This window comes from Lepisma saccharinum, chromosome 11 (assembly GCF_977018435.1).
Source record: "Lepisma saccharinum chromosome 11, izLepSacc3.1, whole genome shotgun sequence".
NCBI lineage: Eukaryota > Metazoa > Arthropoda > Insecta > Zygentoma > Lepismatidae > Lepisma > Lepisma saccharinum.
The window spans coordinates 80,334,903-80,360,806 of record NC_139239.1 but is presented as its reverse complement, the minus strand read 5'-3'; the positions used below and the strand labels follow the sequence as shown (position 1 = coordinate 80,360,806).

At 37.8% G+C, this 25,904-nt stretch overlaps 1 protein-coding gene across 1 annotated transcript in view; it reads right to left on the bottom strand.

Moving 5' to 3' along the window:
- Window positions 1-25,424, bottom strand: part of LOC145995098 (uncharacterized) — a 40,481-nt gene extending 15,057 nt beyond the window's left edge. The window contains exons 1-3 of the mRNA XM_083131633.1: window positions 25,397-25,424; window positions 12,597-12,671; window positions 6,873-7,054 (exon numbers count right to left, since the gene is read on the bottom strand). Of these exons, the coding sequence (XP_082987759.1) occupies window positions 6,873-7,054; window positions 12,597-12,671; window positions 25,397-25,424 (285 nt within the window). The remainder of the gene's footprint in view (window positions 1-6,872; window positions 7,055-12,596; window positions 12,672-25,396) is intronic.
- Window positions 25,425-25,904: the final 480 nt, after the last annotated feature.

Here is a 25,904-nt window from a genome sequence, read left to right as displayed (position 1 = left end):
TTTTCGGAGGGCCGGGAAGAGGTCGCCGATGAAGACCGTGCTGGAAGACCTTCGACTTCGACAAACACCGACAATGTGACTCGTGTACGCGAAGTTTTGAACTCAGACCGTCGACTGAGTATTCGCTTAATTGCCCAGATGTTAAATTTACCTAAATCTGTGGTTCATGACATTGTGACGGAGCATTTGAACATGCGCAAGGTGTGCGCGAAGATGGTCCCAAAAGTGCTTACTGACGACCAAGTTGCGGCGAGTGGAAGTGTGCCAAGAAAATTTGAACATGTGTGAAAGTGACCCCCAATTTTTGGATAACGTTATCACAGGTGACGAGTCATGGATCTTTGAGTATGATCCCGAGACAAAGAGGCAATCTTTTGAGACGACAGAGGGGATCCAAGCATCTTGCACCGCGGCTCTAAAGGCTATTCCGGAGAATGCCTTCCGTGCCGCCTTCAATGATTGGAAATCGCGCTGGCAGCGCTGTATCGACGCAGAAGGAGACTACTTTGAAAGTTTTTAAAGAATTGTAACGATTGGCTCAATAATTTTTTTAAAATCGACTCAGTCCTATTAGTTTCCGGACAAACCCTGTATATATATATATATATAGGCCCCGACCCTGTGGCCGAGTGGTTAGCACATCGCGCTGCGACGCCAAGTGTCCCCGGTTCGAATCCCGGTCGGGCTTTGTTGTTTGTGAATGTCCATTCATCAATTTCATCATTTCATCACTCATCCCCATCTTCGCAAATTAGCCGAGAGGAACAAAACGCGAAGTAAAATAAACTAAGTCAAATCAAATCAAAAAATCAAAATATATATAACTTACGCACATATTCTCTATTATATGAACATACGAGAATGTATTTCTTACCTTATGGTACTTGCCTTTGCATTTTATATCTTACTAATTTGTAACATGTTGCACAGCACTGTACGTTGCATACCATAAGTAGTTGTGAATATTGGCTAGTTAAATTTATGTTAACGTTTCAGTAATTAATTAACTAACATCACTACAGTATCACCAACATAAATTGTACCGGAGAACCGGAACAATCACGATATCAACAAAAATGTATGGATGTATACACAGTACATACATGTATATTTAAAATAAGCATGTTAATGTTCAGTTAACTGATTAAATATTCTAACAAAAGTATCACCCACTGTCAACTGTCATAGATGCCAGTGCTTACTGTAATGTATTTATTTTCTTCTCTTTACGAATAACTATTCTACTGTATTACTGTATTATATATATATATATATTACACTATTATTAATAGTATATACTATTCAGTTCTGTATAAAATTTACAGGGTGGCTATAAAGTCTGGAACCGTAGGAGAAATGACTATATTCTTGTATTTGTTTGATTACATGTGATGTTCTCAGACGAGGCAAATTTTTACGTTTCTGGGGAGGTGAACAAACAAAATTTAAGGTACTGGTCGCAAACGAACCCAAACTGGTTCACCGACAGTAAAATGCAAGGCTCTCCAAAAGTGATGGTATGGTTTGTTTATGGGACGATAAGATTGTTGGTCCATTCTTCTTTGAATCAACAGTCACAGGAGAAAATTACCTCAGTATGTTGGGCAATGAAATGGTACCAGATCTTGATATTCTCGGTGGCTATCCAGAGTGGTTTATGCAAGATGGGGCTCCACCTCATTATGCAGGTTTCGTACGCCACTGGTTGGATGACATGTTTCCCGGACAGTGGATTGGGAGAAGGGGCCATGTGGAATGGGCAGCAAGGTCAACCGACCTGAACCCTATGGATTTTGCCATATGGGGGTTTGTGAAAACTGAGGTGTATGCAGTAAAAATTCGGGATCTGGAACATCTCCAGGAAAGAATAACCACTGCAATTGCTGCTCTGGAAGCACGTATGTTAAAGACAATTCAAAGAAGTCTTGTAAAACGTCTCCAGAAGTGCGTTGAGAATGGTGGCGGACCTGCGGATCACGTTCTTTAGTAGGAACATGTGCTCTGTGTCATTTCTTCTATGGTTCGAGACTTTATAGCCACCCTGTATATCATGTTTACAAATCGCATTATGTAATTACAATAACACATGCATTAAATGTAAAACGTAAGACAAAATGTAAACCGAAATTGTACTGGAGCACCGGAACAATCAATGGATCAAACATATTTGTTTGTATGCATGTAAAGAAAACTTCTGTTTTCCCCCTTTCTTTGGAAATTATAAATATATTTGCAAAGTAAAATGGTGGAACCAATATTTGGACCATAAGACGTCCTGGTTTATCTTAAGGCACCACGGCCTAAACGCATACCCTCGAATGTATGCTGGTGGAGGAGGGCTGCTCCGGGGAGTTCCCCCCTATTATTTGAACATTTCTATTGTGGGAAATTTCTTGTACCGCTGCCCGATAATTTTTACCCCGTGCTGTGGATATTACAAAATCCCTAAAACCAGTCATTTAATTTAGTGGGGACTTTTCACGTGCACAAAACTTCTTGAACTTATTTCATTACAATGTTTCTACCCTGTTACAAAGGTGACGAAATCGAATTCAATTTTCTTCGAATTCAAAGTAAGCGAACGGCTCCTCTAAGACTTCTCAAAAGCTTTCGTCTCAGAACTATCCGTGCCTCGGCTTCAGCTGGAAATTCACTACTCATTCTCGCCCAGAGGCTTCGAAATTCTCGCTCGCTTCCTTTTCACACACCCCCTTCCCCATTCGGCCCAGCTGCTCTTGACGTCATCACCGACGCTATGACGTCACCGACGTCCGATTGAATTTGCCTGCTTCAAGGGGCCGCAGGTCTCTAGGAAAATAATAGGTTGACGTAACGAAAATTGGGCCTGGAATATTGCCCCCCGCCAACTAAATGAAGTTCTTCCTTCCATCGTGAAGTACATCGTTGTACAGTCACCTGCAATAAAAAATGGAATACCTAGATCCTGAAATATTAGTTTCTCTGCAAGGCGTTATGTGTGTTGCCTACCTTTACGGCGATAAGTGGATCTTAATAGCAAATTTTCAATGATAACTTCTACCACCGCCGCAGAGTTAAGCAACACACATAACGCCTTGCAGAGAAACGAGTATTTCAGGATGTATGTGCCCCATCTTTATTGCAGGTGACTGTACAAGGAACGCCGATATAATTTAGTATCTTGAGCTGTGGTTGTGGTATTTGCGCATGTTCGCAAAGCTGTACTTTATTTACAGGTGACTGTACGATTAATACTTACGGGAACTAAAAAGTATGAAATTTCGATTATATTTGCCCTTAGTGAGCATTCAGACCGAAGTGACGAGCGACAACTGACAAGCTACAAGCGACACTTCTCACTTGGAAACGAAGTGACATGATAAGCAGCCGTATCATGGTTGCATATGCGTGGTGAAAGTTTCTGTACAGACCGGAACGACCCGTGTCACCCCCTGTCGCGTGTCACTTGCCGCTTGTCGATCAACAGATGTAACCAGCAAGTCGCTTTCATGGTAAACGAGCAAGAACACTCGAAAATATTTCTCTCACACAGTTCCCATACGTATTGTTGGACAAATCGCTAAAATGTGCATGTCTTGTATACCCAAAACAATTTAAACAATTTAAACAACAATTAAACAATTTAAAGCCGTTGAGGCAAGCTTTAGAATTAGGATATCGACAAGAAATTTTACATTTGTCTTTTTCAAGCGAGAAAGCAACTTAATTTTGCTATTACAAAGAAAAATCTTACTCTTCAATCCACCCTTATACACAACTTCCTCCCCCTGGGGTCCCGGGTTCGATTCCCGGTGGAGGCTCATAGTGGTTCCGATTCCACTTTAAACTGTAGGTCCAGTCCCGATTAGCCATACTGTGCTTAAAGTTGACTTAAAACATCAACAACTTCCTCCCAAGGGTCACAAAAAGAAGATTATGGATGGGTCGACAATTTGGTGTCAGGAACATCCGACAAACCAAATTTATTGCTGGATAGTAGATTTTTCTCCAGGGCATCCATTGTGCACATCCAATGGCGGCGATTAGGATGGGCGTGGGGGTCAGTTGCCCCCCCTTCATCCACACTTTTTGCCACTTTTGCACCCGCAATATACTAAACCTTATCTACAAATGGAAAGTAAACTGTCTTTACCCTTCCAGTTCTGGCACCTTGCCCCCCCCCCCCCCCCCCAGTTTTGGAACCCAAACGCATCACTGGTCCGTACCAATGTTCACCTTGCAAAAATACAAATCGGTTTCCCACCATGTGCTCATATTGGGCCGAAACTCCCGATGCACAATACTTGTTCTCAGAATATTCCGAATATTTCGAAGAAAACAAAACTTATGCACAGAACCGGCCCTAGGGAGGAGAACTTGGACACTCCCCCGAGGCGTCAGAGGGTCTCGCGCCAAATAAAAATAATAGTTTGTGTATTATTACAAGTTTATAGGACTCTGGTGCTTCCAATTAAGCAAGTATGTTATTGGATATCATTAAAAATTGTCTGGGTAGATTAAAAGTTTATAATACTAAATTCTATAAATTAATTGTTTAGTGATTGTAATAATGTTTATATTGTGGTATACGAAACATGTACTTCGGACCAAGAGCCTCCCTGATGGCGTAGTGGTAACATCGTCGCCTTGTAATCAAGAGGTCCCAAATTCGATACCAGGTGGAGGCACATTTTAAAGTGGTTCGGATCCCACTTTAAACTGTAGGTCCAGTCATGATTAGCCTATCTGTGCATAAAGTGGACTCTAAACATCAATTCAAACAAACAAACTTCGGACCAAGGAACAAAAATCTCTGAACCAACCTTCATGGCGGAGTGGTTAAACAGCGCGCTAGGACGTCAAGGGTCCCGGGGTCGAATCCCTGCCTGAGAATGGGTGTTCTTTGTGTCTCTTCATCAATGTCATAATTTAATCACTCATTCTCATCGTCGCGATTAGGCAAAATTGCCAGAAAAATGACACAAAATAACAAAAAAAAAATAAAAAAAATCATCTGAAAACTTTTGTTTATAGGCCACTCGTATATTGTTTGCCGAAGTCCTTGCACCCTCCTAGGGCCTTTTGTAGGTTTTATTTTAAATTCTGGACCTCTCTACATGCTCTTCTAACTGATTTCAACCCCCCCTCTTTCGCATACATCATTTATGGTTTTGCAGGAAAGTTTAGTATTGAACCACTGGCGGCGATTGAGTGCAAGAACTAACGGGGCAAGGACAGTTTACTTTCTCTTGGTAGACAAGAATTAGCATAAAGAGGGGGCAAAAATGGCAAAAAGGGGGGAGGCAACTGACCCCCACGTCTCCCTAATCACCGCAACTGTCTTCGACTATAACTTTTTTCCAGCCTCCATACAGAAAAACTACCTACATCTACTTCCTTAACTCGCTAGGGGTCATATTAACAAGACCGTTGACCAAAATCGACATACAATTGTAGTCTTGATAGGGTCATAGAAGAAGAAGAAAAAAAGAATGTCACGTAATATGTGTGTAGATTTGATTTGATTCTTGTTATTTAGCTTCGTTTTTCTGCCAATTTTGGCTAATCGCGAAGATGAGGATTGGTGATAATATGATGACATTTATGAAGGGATATTCACAAAGAACGCCCCCCCTGGACTCCTGACGGCGTAGCGCGCTGTGATAACCTTTTTGCCACGGAGGTCGGCTATGCGTAGATTACATTGACTTATATTTGTTTATATAGTCTATGTAAGCAACGTAAACTTCACTAAAATTAATTTAATTTTGAAGAAAAAGTGACGTATTTCAATCACGTTGTTTCTTTTCTCAAAACATTCATGTTTAAAACAAAAATTCACTTATTTACTTTCAAGCTTCAACTTCGAGATAAGCCAAAAGTAGCATATTTTTCCATTGATAAGAATGTTTCACACACTGTGTTAGATACTTATAATCTGTCTCGGGTATCTCTGGGGCAAGCGAACGAAAACAAGTCTCTGCGAAAGTAGTGACGCGAGATGGCTCCACCCATGAACACGTGAGAAGAAATGGGATTACGTGGAGGGGGAAGCGACTGCAGTTACCAGCCTTCTCAGCAGCGTATTCTGCTTCGCTCCGCCCACTCGATTTCCCCTCTTCTCTGCCGCTATGCGCGGCCTTGCTCCACAGATTCCAGGGATAGAATATAGTATAAAATGGTTCGTAGCCGTAAATAAGGTATTTCTTACACTTCTTCAACAACTGTATTCTATTTCACCTGTACCACCTGCTGCTACTTCAACTCTTGACGTCATGTTCTTTACATGTATTACATTGTCTACACTTATTACATAGTTTACATCGTTGTTTACTCGTAAACGCAAGAACATCATACACACCTTTACAAAAATAAATTTCCTTCCTGAAATTTATGTAGGCCTAATCTTTTAAAGTATACTTTGTTAACGATAATCTAGAGAACTTGTGAAATGGAAATTTTTCTAACTTTGTGTGAATACTGAGCAATTGCTTATTTTACAAACCACTGCCTGAATAATGAACTTTACCGGAAATTTAATTAATTAATTAAATTCCGCAGATAATTGTTCTCATAACTTTTATGCAGAGAAAACTTGTCACTGATAGCATGAGGGACCTTCCCTCATCTAATTACCTGTAGGAATTCTCTTTTTCTTTTCAATGGAAAAATAATTTCATTATCGTTTTGCTTTTTCCTCAATAGCCTACTTATCAGCTTCAATGTGCGTTTCAATTATTTTCATTAATATACAAACAAGAATTTCCATTGTAGTGTGCTTTCGCATTGTTGACATGAGATAATGGTACTACAGAGTGTTTAAAAAGTCGCTCAACCTAAACTTTGATCGCTTATAACATGAAAACCCAAACTATACTTGAAACCTGACCTACTTTTATCATGACCTTAAGCATGGCGTAGCGTTGGAAGACGTTTCTAACGGATTTGCTGTCCGTGTACTTCCCTTGGAGCGTTATGAGAGCCTGCTTCGCCGTGTCGTAGGACTCTTCCAAACGGATACGCACGAGGCGGAGTCTCTCGTTCGTCTCTATAACCTCCTCTTTCGTTTGTCCGCCTGCAAATAGAGAACAATAGCATGAATAAATGAATGCAACAAATCTTATCCATATCCGGTGATAACATTTTTTTTTGCATGATATTTACGATTTGCAGCACCGTGTCTCAAATAACTGCTTATGCCAGTTTGAAAAACTAAAGTATATCCTGTATGTTGTACGCATATAAAGATAAATGACAATGAAAATTCATACAAAAACAAAACAAAAAAAGGCAGTGGTGACGTCATCCCTCCCCCGCCCTGACATTTCTGGGAAGAGTTAATGTAATTCGAGTGGTGAAATTGTAGAGACATTTTACAACAAGAAGTAATGTTTTCTGTGACTTACAGGTCGTAAGTTACAGCAACTATTATTATTATTATTATTATTATTATTATTTGAAGTAGGGTTACATTTAAGCTTACAGTATATTTTAAACTGATTAACTATCAAACAGCTTTTTGTCCTACATAAATTAATGTTAAGTATACCGTTATGCAAATTGTATATGGATATACAGAATATGGAAATTATCAATATATGTAATTTAAAGAAAACATAAGTAGAGGTAGTGGTAGTAGTAATAGTAATGTAACAATAATAATAATATCAGCAAGAAAAATAAAGACAATAATAATAGCAGTAAAATAGCAATAATAATATTAATAATTATAATAAATAAATAATACTAATAAAAGTTTCTATGATTCTGCCCCCCTGAGAAAAAATCCTGCGGGTGCCCTTGAAGAACACACTATTTTTCCCGCGTTAGAAACACTTGCTTTTCACTGTAGAAACCACATAGCATTTTTAAAATTTCTTATAGTTACATTTACACACATACAACCTACATCTGGCTGACTTTTGACTTCCATAATTTCAAACAAGTGAACAACGAGTGCAGAAGTCTAGTAAAGAAGACTACAATGTGGAGTCCTGCGTGCTGTGGACTCGAATGTTCGTTTAATTGGCGCTCTCGAAATGCACTAGGTCACGTCACTTCCGACTGGACCGTACTTCTAGCCTGCGTTTTGGACCTTTCGGACAGAGCCTTTTTTTCTTCCGTGACGACGCTGACTCATGTCCATGTCGGAGCCGAAACATCCACTCTCTCATGGATTTGAGGGAAAAAGCAATGTTTTTGAACAAGTATTGAGTTACCTACATTGAAAAGAACCTTCCTTCAATAACTTGATTTGTACCCTGAGTTTGGTACGTACTTACTGTAATGTTATTAGATTTAGATCTTGTGAAATATGAATTAATATCTTTCCGTTGCGTTCGACAAGGCTGTGTTCTTGCGGATTTATTTACCTACATTTTTCATGCTTGCAAAAATATTCTCCGCTCTGTTATTAAAATGAACTGCACGGCATAACTACATTTGGGAAAACATGTCAGTGAAAGAAATGTAAATTTCAAATGACAATTCCGAGATAATTCACTCGAAAAATTTAATTATTCGTTAGCAAAAGCATCCGCTAATGATTCTTTTATTGTATTGTTTTCTGTGCTTTCATTTCTGCTGTTTTAATTATAAATATTGTAAAAAAAAATACAATTACGTTCAAATGGAAGTGATTTGAAGTTGTGGCCATTGCAATGCAATAACATTATTACAGGAAAAAGGACATATTGATCTTCAGTTCTGCTACAAAAAACAAAAACAAAAAAAGTTGTTTTACATTCATATGATCATGCTCCATTATGAGGACATGATTGAAAACAAAGGGTTATTAATTAATTTAGAATCAGATCATCAATTATTTTCAGCGGAAGATTTTGTAACAGCATATTAGTTACAACTGGAAAAACAAGAACGAGTTCACATGCTCAATATATTCTCTAAAAGATCAAACAAAATTTACTTTGTGTCTGTATTCTATTGTGGGTTATAATATGTACTCATAACATTCGTAGAGCTTATAAACAAGGATTTTTCTTTTAGTCCTTGAAATTACGTATTCCCATAAAATTATCCTTTGTAGGATGAAACTTGTTGAACTGATTTTTTATAATTGGTGATTTTTAGCCTTGAAAGCATTGATATATTGATATTTGAAAACGACGGATAGAATAAGTTTTTGCTCTTAACTGTGAACCCATGATACGATTTTAATGTTTCTCTCTCTATTGTTTTAAAGCTCCTTTTAAGATAAAGCCTTCTTGTGATTTCAAAGTTTTATCTAATGCATAAGGGTTCAACAGAATGTGCCAAAACTGAAGAACTAAAATCTATTTCTCCATCCAATAACTTTATATAGCACATAATATAAGTTTTAGACCCAAATTAAATGAAAGAAAGAGTTTCAGCTTATTTCTATTGATATCCCTTAAGTAGTATTTTGACCTAGAATTGCCTGAACGAAATCAGCATGTCTGTCGCGCGTAACATCAGATTCATTTGACCCAGTTTGTATACCGCCGTAATTTGAGTATTTAGGTAGATATCCTCTTTTTTATTTTAAAATATTATATTTCAAGTCAAGGTGTAACTTATTTGTGGGAGCAGACGGGTTACATTGTGTTGTTTTGGTTAATATTTTGTAAAATATATTTACAATTGAATTTAAACTAATTTTAAATTTTTGCCTCCAGTTTTTGAATGTTATCTGATTCTTATTATGAGCTACTTTTAACATAAATTGAATCATGTTTATTGACATGTTTAGTTGCACAAATGGAGAATAAACTCTTATTTAAGAGTAATAATAAATTATATTTTAATAACAAAAATATAGTCATACATGATTTTCTATAACACATTTATCTACGTACAGTCACGGACACTTCTGGGTTGTAACGATCCTATTGGCTTTCAACGTTATCGCTACATCCCGGAAGTGTACATGGAAAACAAATTAATATTTGTAGAGTGAGGTAAGAGTTCCTCCTTCCATTAATTTACATTCAGATATGTACTTAACACAATGAGCAAGTTAATCAGCTAGAGTTGGTCAAGACCAACACATCAACAAGGAGAACTACAAGCATAGGCGCCGATTTGGGGGGTTAGGCACTTTATGCCCCCCCCCCCAAATTCACTTCGAAGGACGGATAGTGTATATTTTACATATACGTATAAAATATTGTTTATATCAACCTTGCCTCCCAAAATTTATTTTAAGTTGCCGCCTCTACTAAAAGGTGAATCAGATTTCTCGCGTTTTCATAAGATTGAAGGTGAGTCTTTACGATGTCGTATTTCTTCATCAACAGCAATTTGCACGGTTCATTTTGTTTCCTAAGATTCAAACTCACGAGTCCAGTCAAACATATGCGAATCGGATTCTTCTGGTACTCTTCTGAAGGCCTGACTGACCCCATAATGGTCTGCCTGATAATCTATACTTAGGACATGGTTTTCGAGGATATCTACCGTAGGTGGCATTGCCAAAGCCCCTGTTTCTCTGTGCAAACAGCACAACTCTGCCTTCTTTTAAATTTATTTCTAGGATGCAGCGATTATAAAACTTATGAATAGAAAACACGGAAATATCAAATAGAAAGAGAACACTGTTTATGTGGCACTTCTCTGTAGCTCTTTACTGAAGACATTTGAGGTGTGATCACAGCTTGTAAGGGCATGTAAAGCTGGCAGAACTTTGCATTTTTCTCTTTCCAGTGTTTCAACCATTTAACTCACGTCAAAAGTTCTGAACGTTTTTACCTAAAGGTCTTTTCCACTCTTACGGCGGCCGGTCCTAGTTCTGGCAAGGGAAGTGGGGAGCGGGCAAGCGACCAATCCAGCGCGATAAGAAACGCAGCAGCCAGTAGAACAAGGTTCACGTAGTACTTTTTCCCGCCGCGTCGTGTCTCTCGGCGCCACTGCTGTTGTCTGGTTGGACTGCGACGTAATCCCCGCTCCCCACTTCCCTTGCCAGAACTAGGACCGGCCGCCGTAAGAGTGGAAAAGACCTATAGTAATGGTATGGAAACGAGACAAGTCTTAGCAATCTCTACTCGTATCCTGCCTGAAGACGCCAGTCTCGTTCTCGTCTCAAGTTTTAAATACAAGTCTTGTTCTCGGTTTTGTCTCATTTTATAAGCAGTCGTCATGATCTCAAAGGGTAGTCTTTGTCTAGTATCGATACCATCCCTAGCTTTTCCTGTGATAAAAACAGCCCTCCAAGTAGTTTAGATTTGAATAAGTAAATGTCAAAGATGGGTCTTTACCTAAATTTTTTATGAAGATTTTTTTGACCTTGTGCAATACCATGAGCTGTGTGTAGAAAGATTTCTGAGTCTACTTCTTCTTGTATGCAGTGTCATAGGCTGCCCAATACAAACGTTAAAGGCCTGGGTATTTGATGAAACTCTCTTCTTTTTAATTTTTTTGTATATCAAAGTTATATTGTGCATCATAAAAAGTAATTGAATAGATGTAAACACTGTTTTCTCATGTGTACCAGTCAAAAATTTGCAAGTATTGGATGTTGAACTTATGATCTCTTCATCGAAGGTTGCCAACTGCGCTCTCATCAATTTTCTATAATCCTTATTCGTCCTCAGCGTCGAGATTTGCAAAAAATGCAGAAAAATGACGCGAAAGAAAAAAATACAAAAGCAACAATTAGCAATAAGAAAAACGACGTGAAGTACAAAAAGTACAAAAGCAACAACTTGTAAATTGTCCAATAGATGGCACGACATAAAAATTAATTTTCTTCGGAAAGACTCAAGAAACTACTCAATTTTTTGAACTAAGACGATAGTCATCAGCACGGTTTATATTATTGGATTTAAGAGTATGGCATTTGCCACACATTCAAGAGAGTTTATATCATTTAATTTTGTCGTGGGTTTATTTATTTAACGACAGATGACTAGGTTATTTCTATGAACACTGATGGTCATGGCAGACTTGTTGGATTGCTTACTCCATGATTTTTATATTGGTTTTGTTCGTGTTTACATTATTTAGTTTTCAATTTACCATAAAGTAGTAGTTTCACAGGTCCTGCACCGTGGTCGTGTGGTCAAAGGCGTCATGCTTTCGACTCCGGCTACGGGACGCACGCAGGTTTGAGCCTCCTGTGGAAATGCGTAACTTCTTTTCTCCTGAGATTTCGGCCTGTGTTATGGGACCAGTGACCCATAAATCGTGAGCAAATTGGGGAGCTACGAATGAGTAGCGTAGCCCGGCCATGAAAACCTATTTCAAAGACTGGGGGTTCGTTCTGCTGACCACACGTCACCCCGTAACAGGTTAGGAGTGAGGCCGGCAGTCGGTACGTAGGCCCTGGCCCTCACGGGCTCTTGCACGACGGGTTATTATTTTATTTATAGTAGTTTCGTAGAAACAGGAAAATCTGTTTCATCGTGAGTTATTGTTTTATTGTGACAGCAGATCCATGAAGCTATCCCCAGCCAGAAATGAATCTAATCTAAATTTTTTGACATAATTATGCTTTATATGAGGAGAAAATGTTGGCACTATTGAAATTAGTTTCAAATATAGCTTGGAATTACAATCGTATAGTAGTTGAGTAGTATTAAAAAGATGACTTTTGCCTTCTTTTGATTGGACAGCCTAAAATATTAAGTGTAGTAACTTACTTGCTGTGCCTTCGTCCTTCACATCTTGGACTATTCTACGGACACTCTGAGTGAACTTTCCTACTAGATTCGTCCCTAGAAAAGAAGAGAAAGAGAAATCATGTCAGGAAACTGAACAATGTTCATTATAAGTGGCGTTACAAAGAACCAGACTGAATTGTACATACATTTTGTATTTTAATGATAGACAAGACGCTAAATAACAAAAAAATACAAAAATATATTTATTTATAGAGATAAATTAGAATCGATATCTGTTGTTACCTATTGGATTATTCCTGACGAGGTGAATAGATTGGTGAATGTACTTTAGACCGAAGCATTTCCTTTAACATTTTTGAAAGAGAAAAGAAATGCTGGATAAATGTTTCCAAAAAATGTTACAGCAGACAGCACTTTCTAGAGAAGCATTTATTTTGACATTATTGCTGGCAAAAATGCTGTTAATGCTTTATATGCTTCTAAAAAACTTACAGCAAACAGTACTTTACACCAGGGGTGCTCACAGGGGGTTTTCATGACGCGCGTGCGTCATGGGAATTTTTTTGGGGGACAAAGTTTTATACCAATTCTATATATCTTCACACAAAAATGGGGGGAGGGGGTCGTTTCGTTCGATTGAATTGTTATTGATTTTTAGTTTTGGTTATTATGTACAGTTTCTCTACCTACCTGTGGGTGATCGCGGTGATGGGGTTGAAATGAAACACCACCTCTTATGCCTTTAGAATCGGTTTGGATGGGGGGATGGGGGGATGGGGGGGCGGTGGGGTGCTGTTCGCATTAATATAAGGTTAGTCGAGCAGACAAACTGTGAAGGTTCAGTTCACTAACAATGGCAGTGGCCTGAGCAGTTTTGTACGTTTTATGTTAGCAAATGTGAAAGAGCCTAAAGTACCTAAAGTAAACATATATTGGTTAAATATGTCTGTATTATATTGTTCCGCAATTTATGTCTGACCAAAATGATTTGAGTAAATAATTCGGCATAAAGGGGGGGTTGGCGAGGCGAATGTTCTACCTTTTGGGGGGGTGCGTCATAGGCCTTGGGGGGGATGGACACCCCTGCTTTACACGGAAGCATTTCATGTAGCATTCCGGTTAGCAATTTGCGATTCCAATGTATAATATATACAGCACGAAAGGCACACCGAATTACACCATCTACAATTGCAAAAACTAATATATTCTTCCATATGTGTACTGTATAAGCTACAGAGTGTTTCAAAAGTTGCCCAACCCAAACTTTGAAAATTTATATCACAAAAACCATAAGAGATATTTACATCGGGTTTGCTGCATTATAAAGCCTCACCCTTTGAGATATTTTTCTGTACACAATACCATCCACTGTTCACTGAAATAAAATGGAATTCACAATACGTCGTCGGGATACAGCACACCATTCTCCAAGCTTTTGTGGATGGAGCGGTACCTCGTGGAATGCATGAGGATTTTCAGAAGACCATTTTCTGCTGTTTTGGCTGTTGACATAACCATTCAAATGGAACCAAGCTTCAACAGTGAAAAACAAGGAATTAATTAATGATGCCATTTTCTTCGATGAGATATCGAAACAACCTGCAGTAGTTCAAGTGTATATCCTTATCAAGGTGTCGCAGTTCTTAAACAGCGCGAACGCGATATGGTTTTAGGGTAGCTTTCTTCACATCACAGCCCTATGAGCACTGGAAAGTGACAAATCAGCTTAAGACGCAAGTTTTCTCAGGCTTTTGGTTGGAGATTGTTTCAGCCATGTACGCACATCGGTTAAAAACGATGGCGACCACTTCGTGTTTTCTCTCATACACTTCCGGTTTCTCGAAATCGACACACTGGTCGTAAAACAGTTGTTTTGTGAGGTACAGCAGAAGCAGGGTATTTATCTTGAAAAACTTCTTGCACATGAGTGTAAGAATGAGTAGTAAAATACTCTTCAACAATGCACACGCGCTTCTCCAATGAATACGCCATGTTGAATCAACCAGGCACTGTAGTGGCGAAGCGTGAGGGAAGAAAATTCAGGGTAGCCAGGGGCAGCCTAGGATTCTCTCAAGGGTCCAATTTCGCTACAAAATCATGATTTATGATTTGTCTTGTAAATGTATGGCACTTATTGCGTACGTCTGGTGACAAAATTTCTACCTGCCGGAGATATGTTCGAAAAATGGCACTTTTTCACTCAACCCATAAAATCGCCAGTCATAAATCAATCAAATGCTGCACATGATCATTATTAGTCGCAAATGACAGATTGACATGGGATCAGTCATCAGACGTCTAATTGTGGCTCTCCGATTATTTCTTATATAGTAGTTTTCTCACTCAAAAGTGCATTTCTGAAAAAAAAAATAACGCTGCCTTCCGCCAGTTATTAATTTATTTAATTTTCTGTATCGAATAAATTGATAATGTTAAGCATTGAAAAATATCTCAAACGATGAGGCTTTATAATGCAGCAAACCCGATGTAAATATCTCTTACGGTTTTCATGATATTCATTTTCAAATTTGGGTTACGCGACTTTTGAAACACTCTGTATAAAGTATTATACAGGTGTTTAACTAACACCTTTTTATATAGGAAACGTTATTCCTCTCGGTTGAATATTTATCGGTTTTAAAAAAAAAGTGAAGTGATACGTTGTTTACATCTCACTCGGCCGCTATTACATCTGCGCTCGTGACATAGAGCTCGCTTCTGGTTGGTTACGCTACGAAACATGCTACGGAAATAGGTCCGATTCAGAAATGCCATAAGATTCTTCACTTTACACTGTAGCATTTTGGTCATGGCATAAATGTTAGGAAAAAATGCTAAGGATGCGCTTCCGTCTAAAGCGAGCCTTAGGCACGATTTGAACTGAACAGGGACATATGTAACCATCCTCTCTCTTTTTGTGAATGAGGAAATCGTCCTTGTTGAAGGTCTCGTCTCAAATCGAACTACAGCCACCATTGTATACACATACGACACACATATCCCGAAATATTCATTCTCCTTCATCAGATGTGTTGCCTTGAGTGTACTACGCGGAAGTGATGTTGACTCTTGTGCACTATTTCATATATAATTACACTCATTTTCTCCACAGAATATGCCTTCTTAATGTTACTTCTCATTCAGCTTAAGTCAATGGGCCAAACAGTTAAATTAGAAATTAGAACTTTTTAGATACAGTTATGTTGGCATTTAAGCACAAACACAATTCTACAATATATTGAATGATACTTTTTTAAAATAGCAATGCACAGGGTGGCGCTAAAGTCAGTTTACCCAAAAAGCACATTGATAATTGTATTACGATAGTGTGTGTACTTCTTGTGCTAAGTAATATATTTTAGGTATACGGTTGGTAACATTGTCGTGTGACACGGGCAACAGTGCCCTCGTTATTCTTTTGTCGACAGTTGAGTCTCTGGATTGTTGTAGTGTTGTTGTTTGTTGTTAGATGGCACATTTGAAGAGTGGATAGGACGCTGTGGTACATTCCACTGATGGGCCTGCGCGTTCTTGTGATTAGACGCCATGCTATTTTGCTTTGTGAGGAATTGTTAGGTATACTCATCATCACCGGCAGATTTGAATGCACTGAAAGACTCAATTCTCAATGCGTGTCATGTCATCAACAATGATACAAGTTTACTGCATCGTTTTTGCAATTCTGTTGTTGATCGTTGCACACAATGCATTGCAAAACATTGAGGACACTTTGAACAAAACCACTGAAACTTGAATGTTTTGTATCCACTTGTATTTTGTATGTATACTTGAATTTTGTGTATAAACTTGAATTTGTGTATGGGTAAACTGACTTGGTATAATACAAATACTACACTCGAACCATGCATTTACTTTCAGGTATAACTTGATTGTCAGAAAAGCAAACGTAACAATATACTTAGAGGAAAAAATGCACTTGTTAGCTTCACCGCGTTTTCAAATGCACTATTGCGTGGATAAATCGACGAGAAGTTGGTGTTCAATTATCTCTAAAAGTGAGTAATGTTCGAAACACAGTTTATAAACATCTGTCAGACTAATTAATTGGCAAACTAACGCACAGTTATTGCACGTTCCCAACTTTACCCTTTCAGTTTCAAGCGTGCTCGAGCCACACGTAAAAATCGCAACTGGAAACTGCATTGCTTTTTGTGAACCTTATAACAAAGACAGTGGCATATACTGAGACCAAGATCTGAGCTATCTCACTATGTCACGTGGTCCTAGGCTATGAATAGAAATACATTTACCAACTCCTAAGAAATCAGCCACAAAAAATTCACAGGGCATACACTAAATATCGTGAAACGTTAACTGGAGACCATGATTGCATTAACTTGTACAAGAAATGTCATTGATGGTATGTCCATAACAACATAAACATAACCAGTGGCTCTACAACCCTGGAAAGGCCTTGGCCTATATCCCGACTGCCAGTCTCCCTCCTACAATCCTACCTATACCGCGTTTGTTACAACCTGTTCCGGTTCCCGCGCTAGCTGGTCGCTGGCTTTTCTCCGTGCTGGGGAAAGTCAAAGCCAGGCAGCCAATTAAAATACGCCACGTGGCAACAGCGTCTACGTAAGTGCCTCTCTTCTGGCTTCCATTCGCTCCTCGCTGCCCAGCAGACGATTTTTTCCTCGTTCCTCATTGTCACCGAAACTGTCGAGCGATCGCTAGCGCGGGAAACGGGACAGGTTCTAACAAACGCGGTATAGAGTTGTGGAGATCTTCAACCGGTAATGGACCCTCAGTCGTTATAGGAGATATCCGAAATCACCCAGAGACTGAACTCAGGCGGACTCGATGGTATGCTCACAATTGGGACAAAAGATGCATATTAAAATATATTTTATTTTTAAAATAAAAAAAATATATGGTATGCGTATTAAGTGATAGCATTCAAACATAAAGGTTATATATAGTACAGCATGTTATTGTATTTTCTTTTGTTATTGATACATCATTTGTGAATTATCAGTTTGTGTACTGTTAACAACTTCAATAACACTACTAATAACTGGGAAGAAAATACTTTGAAGACCGCACTACTTACATTGAAGCAACAATTCTCTCTCTCTTTTTTCGTTCGTTAAAGTCCGCCACCAATTGTTGCAGGAAAGAGAAACAAGAACATTCTTGAAAACTTTCGCATAGTATTTACTGGATCCTTCAAAATATGAAATCATATCAAGTCAAACATTTACGTTAGTCTAAATAAAATAATTATAGTTAAATAATACCGATGAAATGCTGACGCGTATCATTTATTTATACTCTTCTCAACATTATGTTCCCGATGACGTTAAACCAGAGGTATTTGATCGTCATAAATTCACTGGAGTAGTGGCCAAATTACGTATATAAATATAGTATAAACTAGGGTGACCAGGTATTTGTTGACCAAAAAGAGTATAGTCTATATGTTTGAAGGTGTGCATGCACAAAACATATAAAGAAAACGAAAATAAGGGTGGCTATTTGTTATTGCTTCAATTATAGCTCCTATAAAATAGACCTACACTCTACAGATTCAAATTACTTATGGGTCTAATGTAATGTATCAGCAATGGTACCATCGTTCATACTTCTGGGATGATTTTTCTTTCTTGAGTATATTTAAATCGTACTTTATTGCCAGTCTAAACTTTTCACATGTCATGTCCACATTGAATTTCATTTTCATTAATTGTTCGAGTGTTGACACCAGGTGTGAACTTTTTTCCTCTCGCTAATAAATTTTAATAAAAGTCTTTCACAACGAAAATTTGTACCAGGCAGAGTAAATAAGAATTTTATAAGAGGAACAATCACTTTTAAATTTGACCCAGCCTGTACTAAATCTTTGCACACTGACCTCCACTTACCCATCATTGATTCTTTTCTTTCCCCCCAATCTTCAAGATGTTTTTCAACGGCTTTTGAAATTGCACAGTAAGTTTTAAAAATATCATTATTAGGACTGAGCCGATACCGATGCCGATGTATCGGTATCGGCCGATACCCGATATCGGAAAGTATCGGTTGGAATTCAGCTACCGATACCAGCCGATACTTTCCGTCATTTTGGTCTTTCACGGGGCCCGCAAAATTCCCGCGCGACTTCTTGACAATCTAATTATCCTGGAAATTATGCAAAATTAAAACTTCCTTTTTAGTTTACACTAATTTTGCTCGAAAAACTATATTTTGTGACTACATAATATCTATTTTGATATTCTGATGCAATTCTTGAATATTCTAAATCAAATTACTTGGTATGTTGATGCATATAATTGGAGGAGAAGATTTACATAAGAATATTGATCAATATTTTGAACAAATTTTAATTATTGCAATTTTCAAGTATCGGTATCGGTATCGGTGGGAATCGGTAAGAGTATCGGTTCAAAGTGATATCGGCTCAGCCCTAATCATTATCATTAAATTCCAATAAATTTGAAATATATTTTGCTTGTTGATGGAATATGAAAATGACTCTTGAAATTGTACATAGGAAATTCTTGAGTCAAGGAGTAAATACTTCAGTTTGTGGACATCTTGACGTTTTCCGTTCTGTGAATTTTAAGGCATTTTTACGCGTAAAATAATGAATGAAATTACAAGTAAATAGCAAGGAAAAGAGAATATTTGGGGACTTTTGCAAATTGAAAAGAGTATAGAGTATATGAACATCTAAAAGAGTATAATGATCTTAGAAAGAGTATGTCTGGTCACCCTATTACTGTTACATAACCAATGCCCTACTCAGGTTGGTTTTTCTGGAGGGGCTGGAATTGTAAAGGTGCACAAGGTGCGCTCTAGGGGGTCGGTATACGCAATAAGATATTTCGCATATTTAGAACTTTCTACTATCAAAAATGGCAATTCCGGGTCATTTTAAGACGGGGTTGCACATACCACTCTGGTTTCTCCAGCGTTCTTCACAGATTTTATTTGAAAATGTTGATTTTCTTACAATTTCGGTGTGGGCTGTAGTCCCTTTGTGTACGACAGTGATTATACCAGCAGTATTTGTAGAGGAATGCACATTTTAGGTGAAAAGTATTGTGTTTCACAAATTTTTTGAAATCTGACCCTATTTGCTTCAAAAATGCTTTTCAATTTTGACACATGTTTTCACATAGGAAACTGATATCCTGGACATGCTCGGTACAAACAGTGACAGCAGAGAAGCCAAAAAAGGGAGACGGGGCTGGGAGAAGAATACGCTTACCTCTACTAAATGGGTGGAAATCAATACACAGACAGCGCCCTCTTTAGCATTTTCATATGGGTGCCATAAAGGCGAGCAGAACACAACAATAGCTTTCAATACCAGCAGCATCTGTCGCCAGCCTGCGATTGACAGCGGTGAAGCGCTGAGTGAGCGAATTACGTCATATTCTGCTCCCGCCTGCATAGCAGTAGCCGGTCATTTTCATGGTGACTTTTGGTGGTGTTGCTGTTTGGCTTTGACGAAGTAATATAGATGCTGCAGATTTATGTAATATATATATATATATATAAAATTAAAACGAAACCGGTAACTTTATTTACTATGTAATAGAAGAAGAGAAGACATATATTTAAATGTTGTTCCTCTTTCTTTTACGGTGCACAACGGTTCTTAGTAGGGTGAATTTAAATAGTTATTAAATTTTGCCTTGTTGTGAATGCACTGTGATTCTTTCATTCAAAATTAGGTGACGTCAGTATTTGTAATTTAAGGGTGCAAATTTTATCATGAGAATTTCGATGGGTGTATATTTCATCGCAAGAAACACAGTCATTGATAAGCATGTACACATGCTGATTAGAATCCAACTTATTATTATTATTATTATTATTATTATTATTATTATTATTATTATTACTAGATAGTATATAGCTGTTTCAATACCGTAAAATCATTAAGAAGTATTATTTATAGTCAGTAATAGAGTTGGCCTACATACAAAAATAAGTATGAAACAATTTAACATAATCAATATAGAAAATTATCCAAATATATAGTGCGAAACAATACAATAATAGGTTATATTACCAAAAAGGTACATAGTAGTAATTTAGTAAGTACCTTTATGTAGGATAGATCTCGTGTTTGATTTAAATAAATTGTTTTTGAATTGTAGTTGAACAGTATAGTTGCATTACAAGGACTTAATCTCAACTGGCTGTATACTACACTTGACTTGCTTTATTTTACTTCCCTTTTTGTGCCACTTTTGGCTAATTTGCGAAGACGGGAATGAGTGATGATATGATGAAATTGATGAAAGGACACTCACAAACATCCATGCCCAGGACTCGAACCCAGGACCCCTGGTGCCATAGCGCGATGTGCTAACCACTCCGCCACGGGGCCGGGTGGCTGTATACTAGAGTTTGGACATGCTCTTTCCACGGCTGGCAAACAATTGAAACTTAACAATAGATATGCTCGTATATATGCGAATTAACTGGGGGGGGGGGGGATGCCACACACACAAAATTTTATCCCCAGCAAAGGAGAATTTTTCTTCATTCCTGCCAGGGATGTTTTGTCCCCATCAAATAAAAATGGGAATGAAAGCATAGAGTATACTATTTCTTAACTATATAACAAACAAATAAACAAAACCATTCTGTCCATTAATGGTCCATTCATCAAAAATTTCTCTAATAAAAAATATGCAGGACACCATTCTGAAACTGGCCAACCTTACCGAGCTGAGACAACAGCAGGCTGTTTTCCACTTAAGTTTTCATGGAATAGTGTTGATATTTTACAAGTATTAAAGCTCTCACGTGAAACTTGTGGATATATTAGATGGACATTAAATTTAAACTTAATAAATAGAAAAAGAACCCGTGAGGGCCAGGGAACTTAATAATAGAAATTTGCTCAAGTTTCCGGAGTTAGTAGTTCGAAAGCTCTTTTTGTGCATGAGTTTCGGTTATATTAGAATGCAAATGTAATTAAGTGTATCTAAATTACGTGCAAATGTTATCATTCGATTTTAATAACCTAGATTAGAACCAAGTTTCGAAGGTACTTAGAATCGCAAAGCAATAGTTTAGTTAACATATACAAATTTTCATGAGCAGAAAAAAACAACAACAAAAAGAATCCCGAAATGAAATCAGAAATACGTCACTGACTGGGCATCACCCCAAAGCAAAAAGCTTCATTCGCACAGTGCATATAGTGTATTCGATATCTGAGAAGTACACGAAGCTACGTCCATGTAATTTGGTGTACCGGAAGATATAGAACACGTCAAAAAACTTTCCCCATTACTCCATCTAGTTCACCTTTTTACATCTTTTCCAACAGCTATTCAAACATTAATCGTTAAATAGTTTTTAACGTTTAGTGGATCTCTTGCAGGTCTATAATTGGAAGCTATTTAGGTGCTAAATTTTTTGTTATGGCTGATCGATTAAATTAGGTTGTTTTACGTTGCTTTTCTGCAACTTGTGGCTAATCGCGAACATGAGAATGAACGATGATATGATGAAATTACATTCACAAAGAATATCCGTGTCCAGACCGGGATTCGAACCCGCTAATAGGCGGAGTTCTGGAGGGGCCAGGGGGAGCCTGCCTCCCAACTTAAAAAAGACTAAAAAATAACACATGATTAAGTTCAGTCACTACATTTTTGTTATGAAGCCATACCGCAAACCTTGACGTATGTCATGATGGCACGTGCGGTAATTGCGCCGCAATAGCGGGTCTTAGACGATTTGATTGATGTGTACAGTTTGATGAAAGAAAAACGTAAAATGACTTTGTGTTGAGTCAACAGTTACTGCTGAGGCATGAAAAAAACTTTTCAATTTAATTTTTCTAAAATTTCTGAAGCTTACTATTGTACCGTAACTTTTTAAAAGTAATACGAGTATTGTATCAATAAGAAAATAATGAAATGCAATAATCGTAATGTTTTGCTTCTTTTAAAACTGACAACCAATATACTAATTAATATTTGTTTACTTACGCGAGGAAATTTAACATTTTCAAATCTAACAGGCATAAAACTCAGTGCTTTTAAGTTTGTTTCTTTTTTAATTTCCGGCGGAAGGCCTCCTGACTCGTTATGAACTAGGAAATATTCAATACCTGAGGGTTATTGAATATCCCCTAGTTTATAATATCATAGACTATGCTTCTCCCAGAGTCTCGCCCCTCCCAAAGCAAAAGCTAAAACTCCGCCCATGCCGCTTGCCCTGGCATCGTAGCACAATTGACGTTTACTTCTAGGGGTTTGTTGCTTATGTTTTGGTATAATAGTTTTATCATATCGGCTGGACAAAAAAAACACTTCTTATTCAGTTTTTTCCCTTGGAGAAAACTGTCTTGAAAAAATAACATTTGAAATACAGCACATGATAACAAAAAAAATATTATAAAAATAATTTACTAGAGGTTTAATTGGTTAATCGAACCATAACCGATCAATTTTAAAATTTGATTAACCGATCAAACATGACTAATCGAATTGATAAAGTAACATAAGTGCTCTGTGAATCCTCTGTAGGTGAAAATCTATAAATCATTTGGTGAGGTAGACTCTTCACCTACATTGAAAGACCATTGGAATAACCTAGTACGTACTTCTTGCCTTCTTACATAACTCTACACTCCCGGAGAGCATGATACGCACAAATAAAAAAATGTATGTGTTGCTTTTCATATGGAATGGTTAGAAAACTAAAATTATATTAAACGCACGGCCATGAAAATAGGCGGCTGGGCAGAATTGCGCTGGTGCCACATATGGGAAAAGCAAAGCGAGAGCGGGACAATGTGTGGCAACGTCAACCGGGCTGCGTTGCCTAGTTCGACGTCAGACAGACCTCTCTCCGGGGAACTTTCGAGTCCCATTCGATACCGTGTGAATTGAAAGTTCGTTACAGGCCCCAGAAATGGAGTCCCATATCTACACGTCGGACTGCTTTACAGAGTCAAGGAAACTCAAGACACGGAACCAGAATAGTCTTCAAAAGTTCAACTGCAAGAGCAGGAAAAGAAAAGCTTCAGAGGCCAAACAAAAGCTGTAATTGTGAATGTCTTAAAATAGGTAGAAAAATTGGCTGACCCTGTGTTTTAGGAAACTTCTAATCTTAATAACCGACAAGAATTAACGTCAAGAATGCGTGGTGTTAGCGTTCGTTCAGTACAATGATGCGTAAGGGAAGGAAAGTATCTAGTATCAAACAACTTTTAATATACATGTGACATTTTTCTAGCGTTGAGTGGAAGAAAAGGCTTTGTACGGCCTTAACTCCACCATTTAAAATAAGACGCTAACAAATAAATAAATAAATAAATAGATAAAAATACACAGTTGTCATCCATCACCTTTCGAGCAAATACGGTCAATTTGTATAACATGGATTACAAACACCAACTCTACAACGAAGTCTTTCATTCTCTTTCCCGGGAATCTCTGGAGCGAACGAACGAAAGCAAGTCTCTGCGCAAGTAGTGACGCGAGGTGGCTCGACCAGTAAACACGTGCGAGGGATTGCGGGGGAACGGAGAAAGCCACTGCAGTTACCAGCCTTTGCATCAGCTTGTGCTGCTTCAGCTCCTCACATTCGCTTTCTCCCCTTCTCTGCCCTTATGTGCGACCTTGCTCCACAGATTGCTAAGATAGAACATACTGGCTTGTGCTCCAACGTGGAAACAGAGTGAACTTCTGCCTCCCGCCTAATGTCATGGCAGTTCGTTTAGTTGGTTTTTCTCCATGATATCTACGTATTAAAATCTAATAAATTTGGTTATTCGATTAAATGCATCCGGTTAACCGATTAAACTTTTTGGTCGATCGACAATGCTGGTATTATTTTTTTTGGCGATTTTGCAGAAACCCACTTGGTCTTCCTCTATTGTCCAACTTCATCTTATGTTTTAATGAAACAGCTAGTCCGACATAATGTACTCCCCTCAGGTTCAGGGGCCACATAAAGTTCTATTTGAGTAATGGTGTAGGATCATGAAATTATTGTTGGCGTCTGGGTAAAACTTGTAACTGAGCTATTACGTGCTTAGCTTCGTTCCTGGCAAACAACAATCCCCTAACGAGCGCTGAAAATTATCTAAATTGGAACTTGGCTGCCATACGCTAAAGCTGAAGAAGCAACTTTGCATACATCCTACTAGCTAGTCCATTTTGTTACTAATTCTCATAACCTAACCGGCGAGAGCCGTTCAACTTCATTATCTTCCATAACAGCGAAGGCGGAAATTGTACACACGAGACAAGAATGCACGTAATTTGAAATTTAGACGTTGGGCAATGTAATTGAGGTAAGGAATAACAAGTACAAAGACTTAACTGCTTGGTAATTCATTCATTCCGTGTCTTGTTTGTAGTTTGCGTTGCGTGTATGGTAATTGGGTCTTAACGTCTTGGGCCTTGTTCAACACTTGTACCTGCACATTTTGTTTCCTTATAGCAAATAATTGCAACAACAAAACATGTCGTTCTGTAGTCCCAAAACTTTCACAGGGTATAAACTACGTTTCGTGAAACGATACGTGCAGACCATGTTTTCATTAAAATAGATGAAATAAATTAACTTTACAAAAAGTTGTCATTCATGCTAGATCACTGGTGCTGATTATATACCCGATCTACCCCATGGTTGACATAATAGAGTCATAATATTACAATAGAGAAGACTTTTTTTAAAAATGAAACGTGTAGCTATTTTAATGATTGCATTTAAACATATAGACTTGTTGCTGTTCGTTTCTTAAATTAGAAACTAGCACAAAATCTATAAAATCTTGTAAAAATAAGATACAGAAGAAATTAACTTACGAGTTTCGTGTATTACACTATATCCCATAATAATACAACATTTTAAAAACAGTAAAAGTGATAATGAAATCTCCTTATTCTTATCAAAGATTTTTATCGTGACAACAAAATTGTGAATTTTGTAAAGAATGACACAAGCTAGACTCGTGGGATCCATGAGTATTACCGTGCAAATTGTCCATCACCATGTTCGTGCACTTTATTTGACAAAATAAGAGCTTCAAGAATTAAAAGATAACTCAAAACAAGCTGTTGACAACTTACATAAAACCCCATTGCTTAAAAACACATAGGATATAAGAGAAGAATTAATGAAAATAGTCATGGACGATTTGCACGGTAATACTCATGGATTCCACTACAGGATTTTATTGTATTTTATTTTATTGTTGATATTGCTTGTGTGAATTATCAATGTGTATACTGTTAATAACTTTTATAATATTGCTATTAACTCTGAAATTGAAAAAACTTAAAGTGAAAAATGAGCAGAAAATGCAAGAATTCT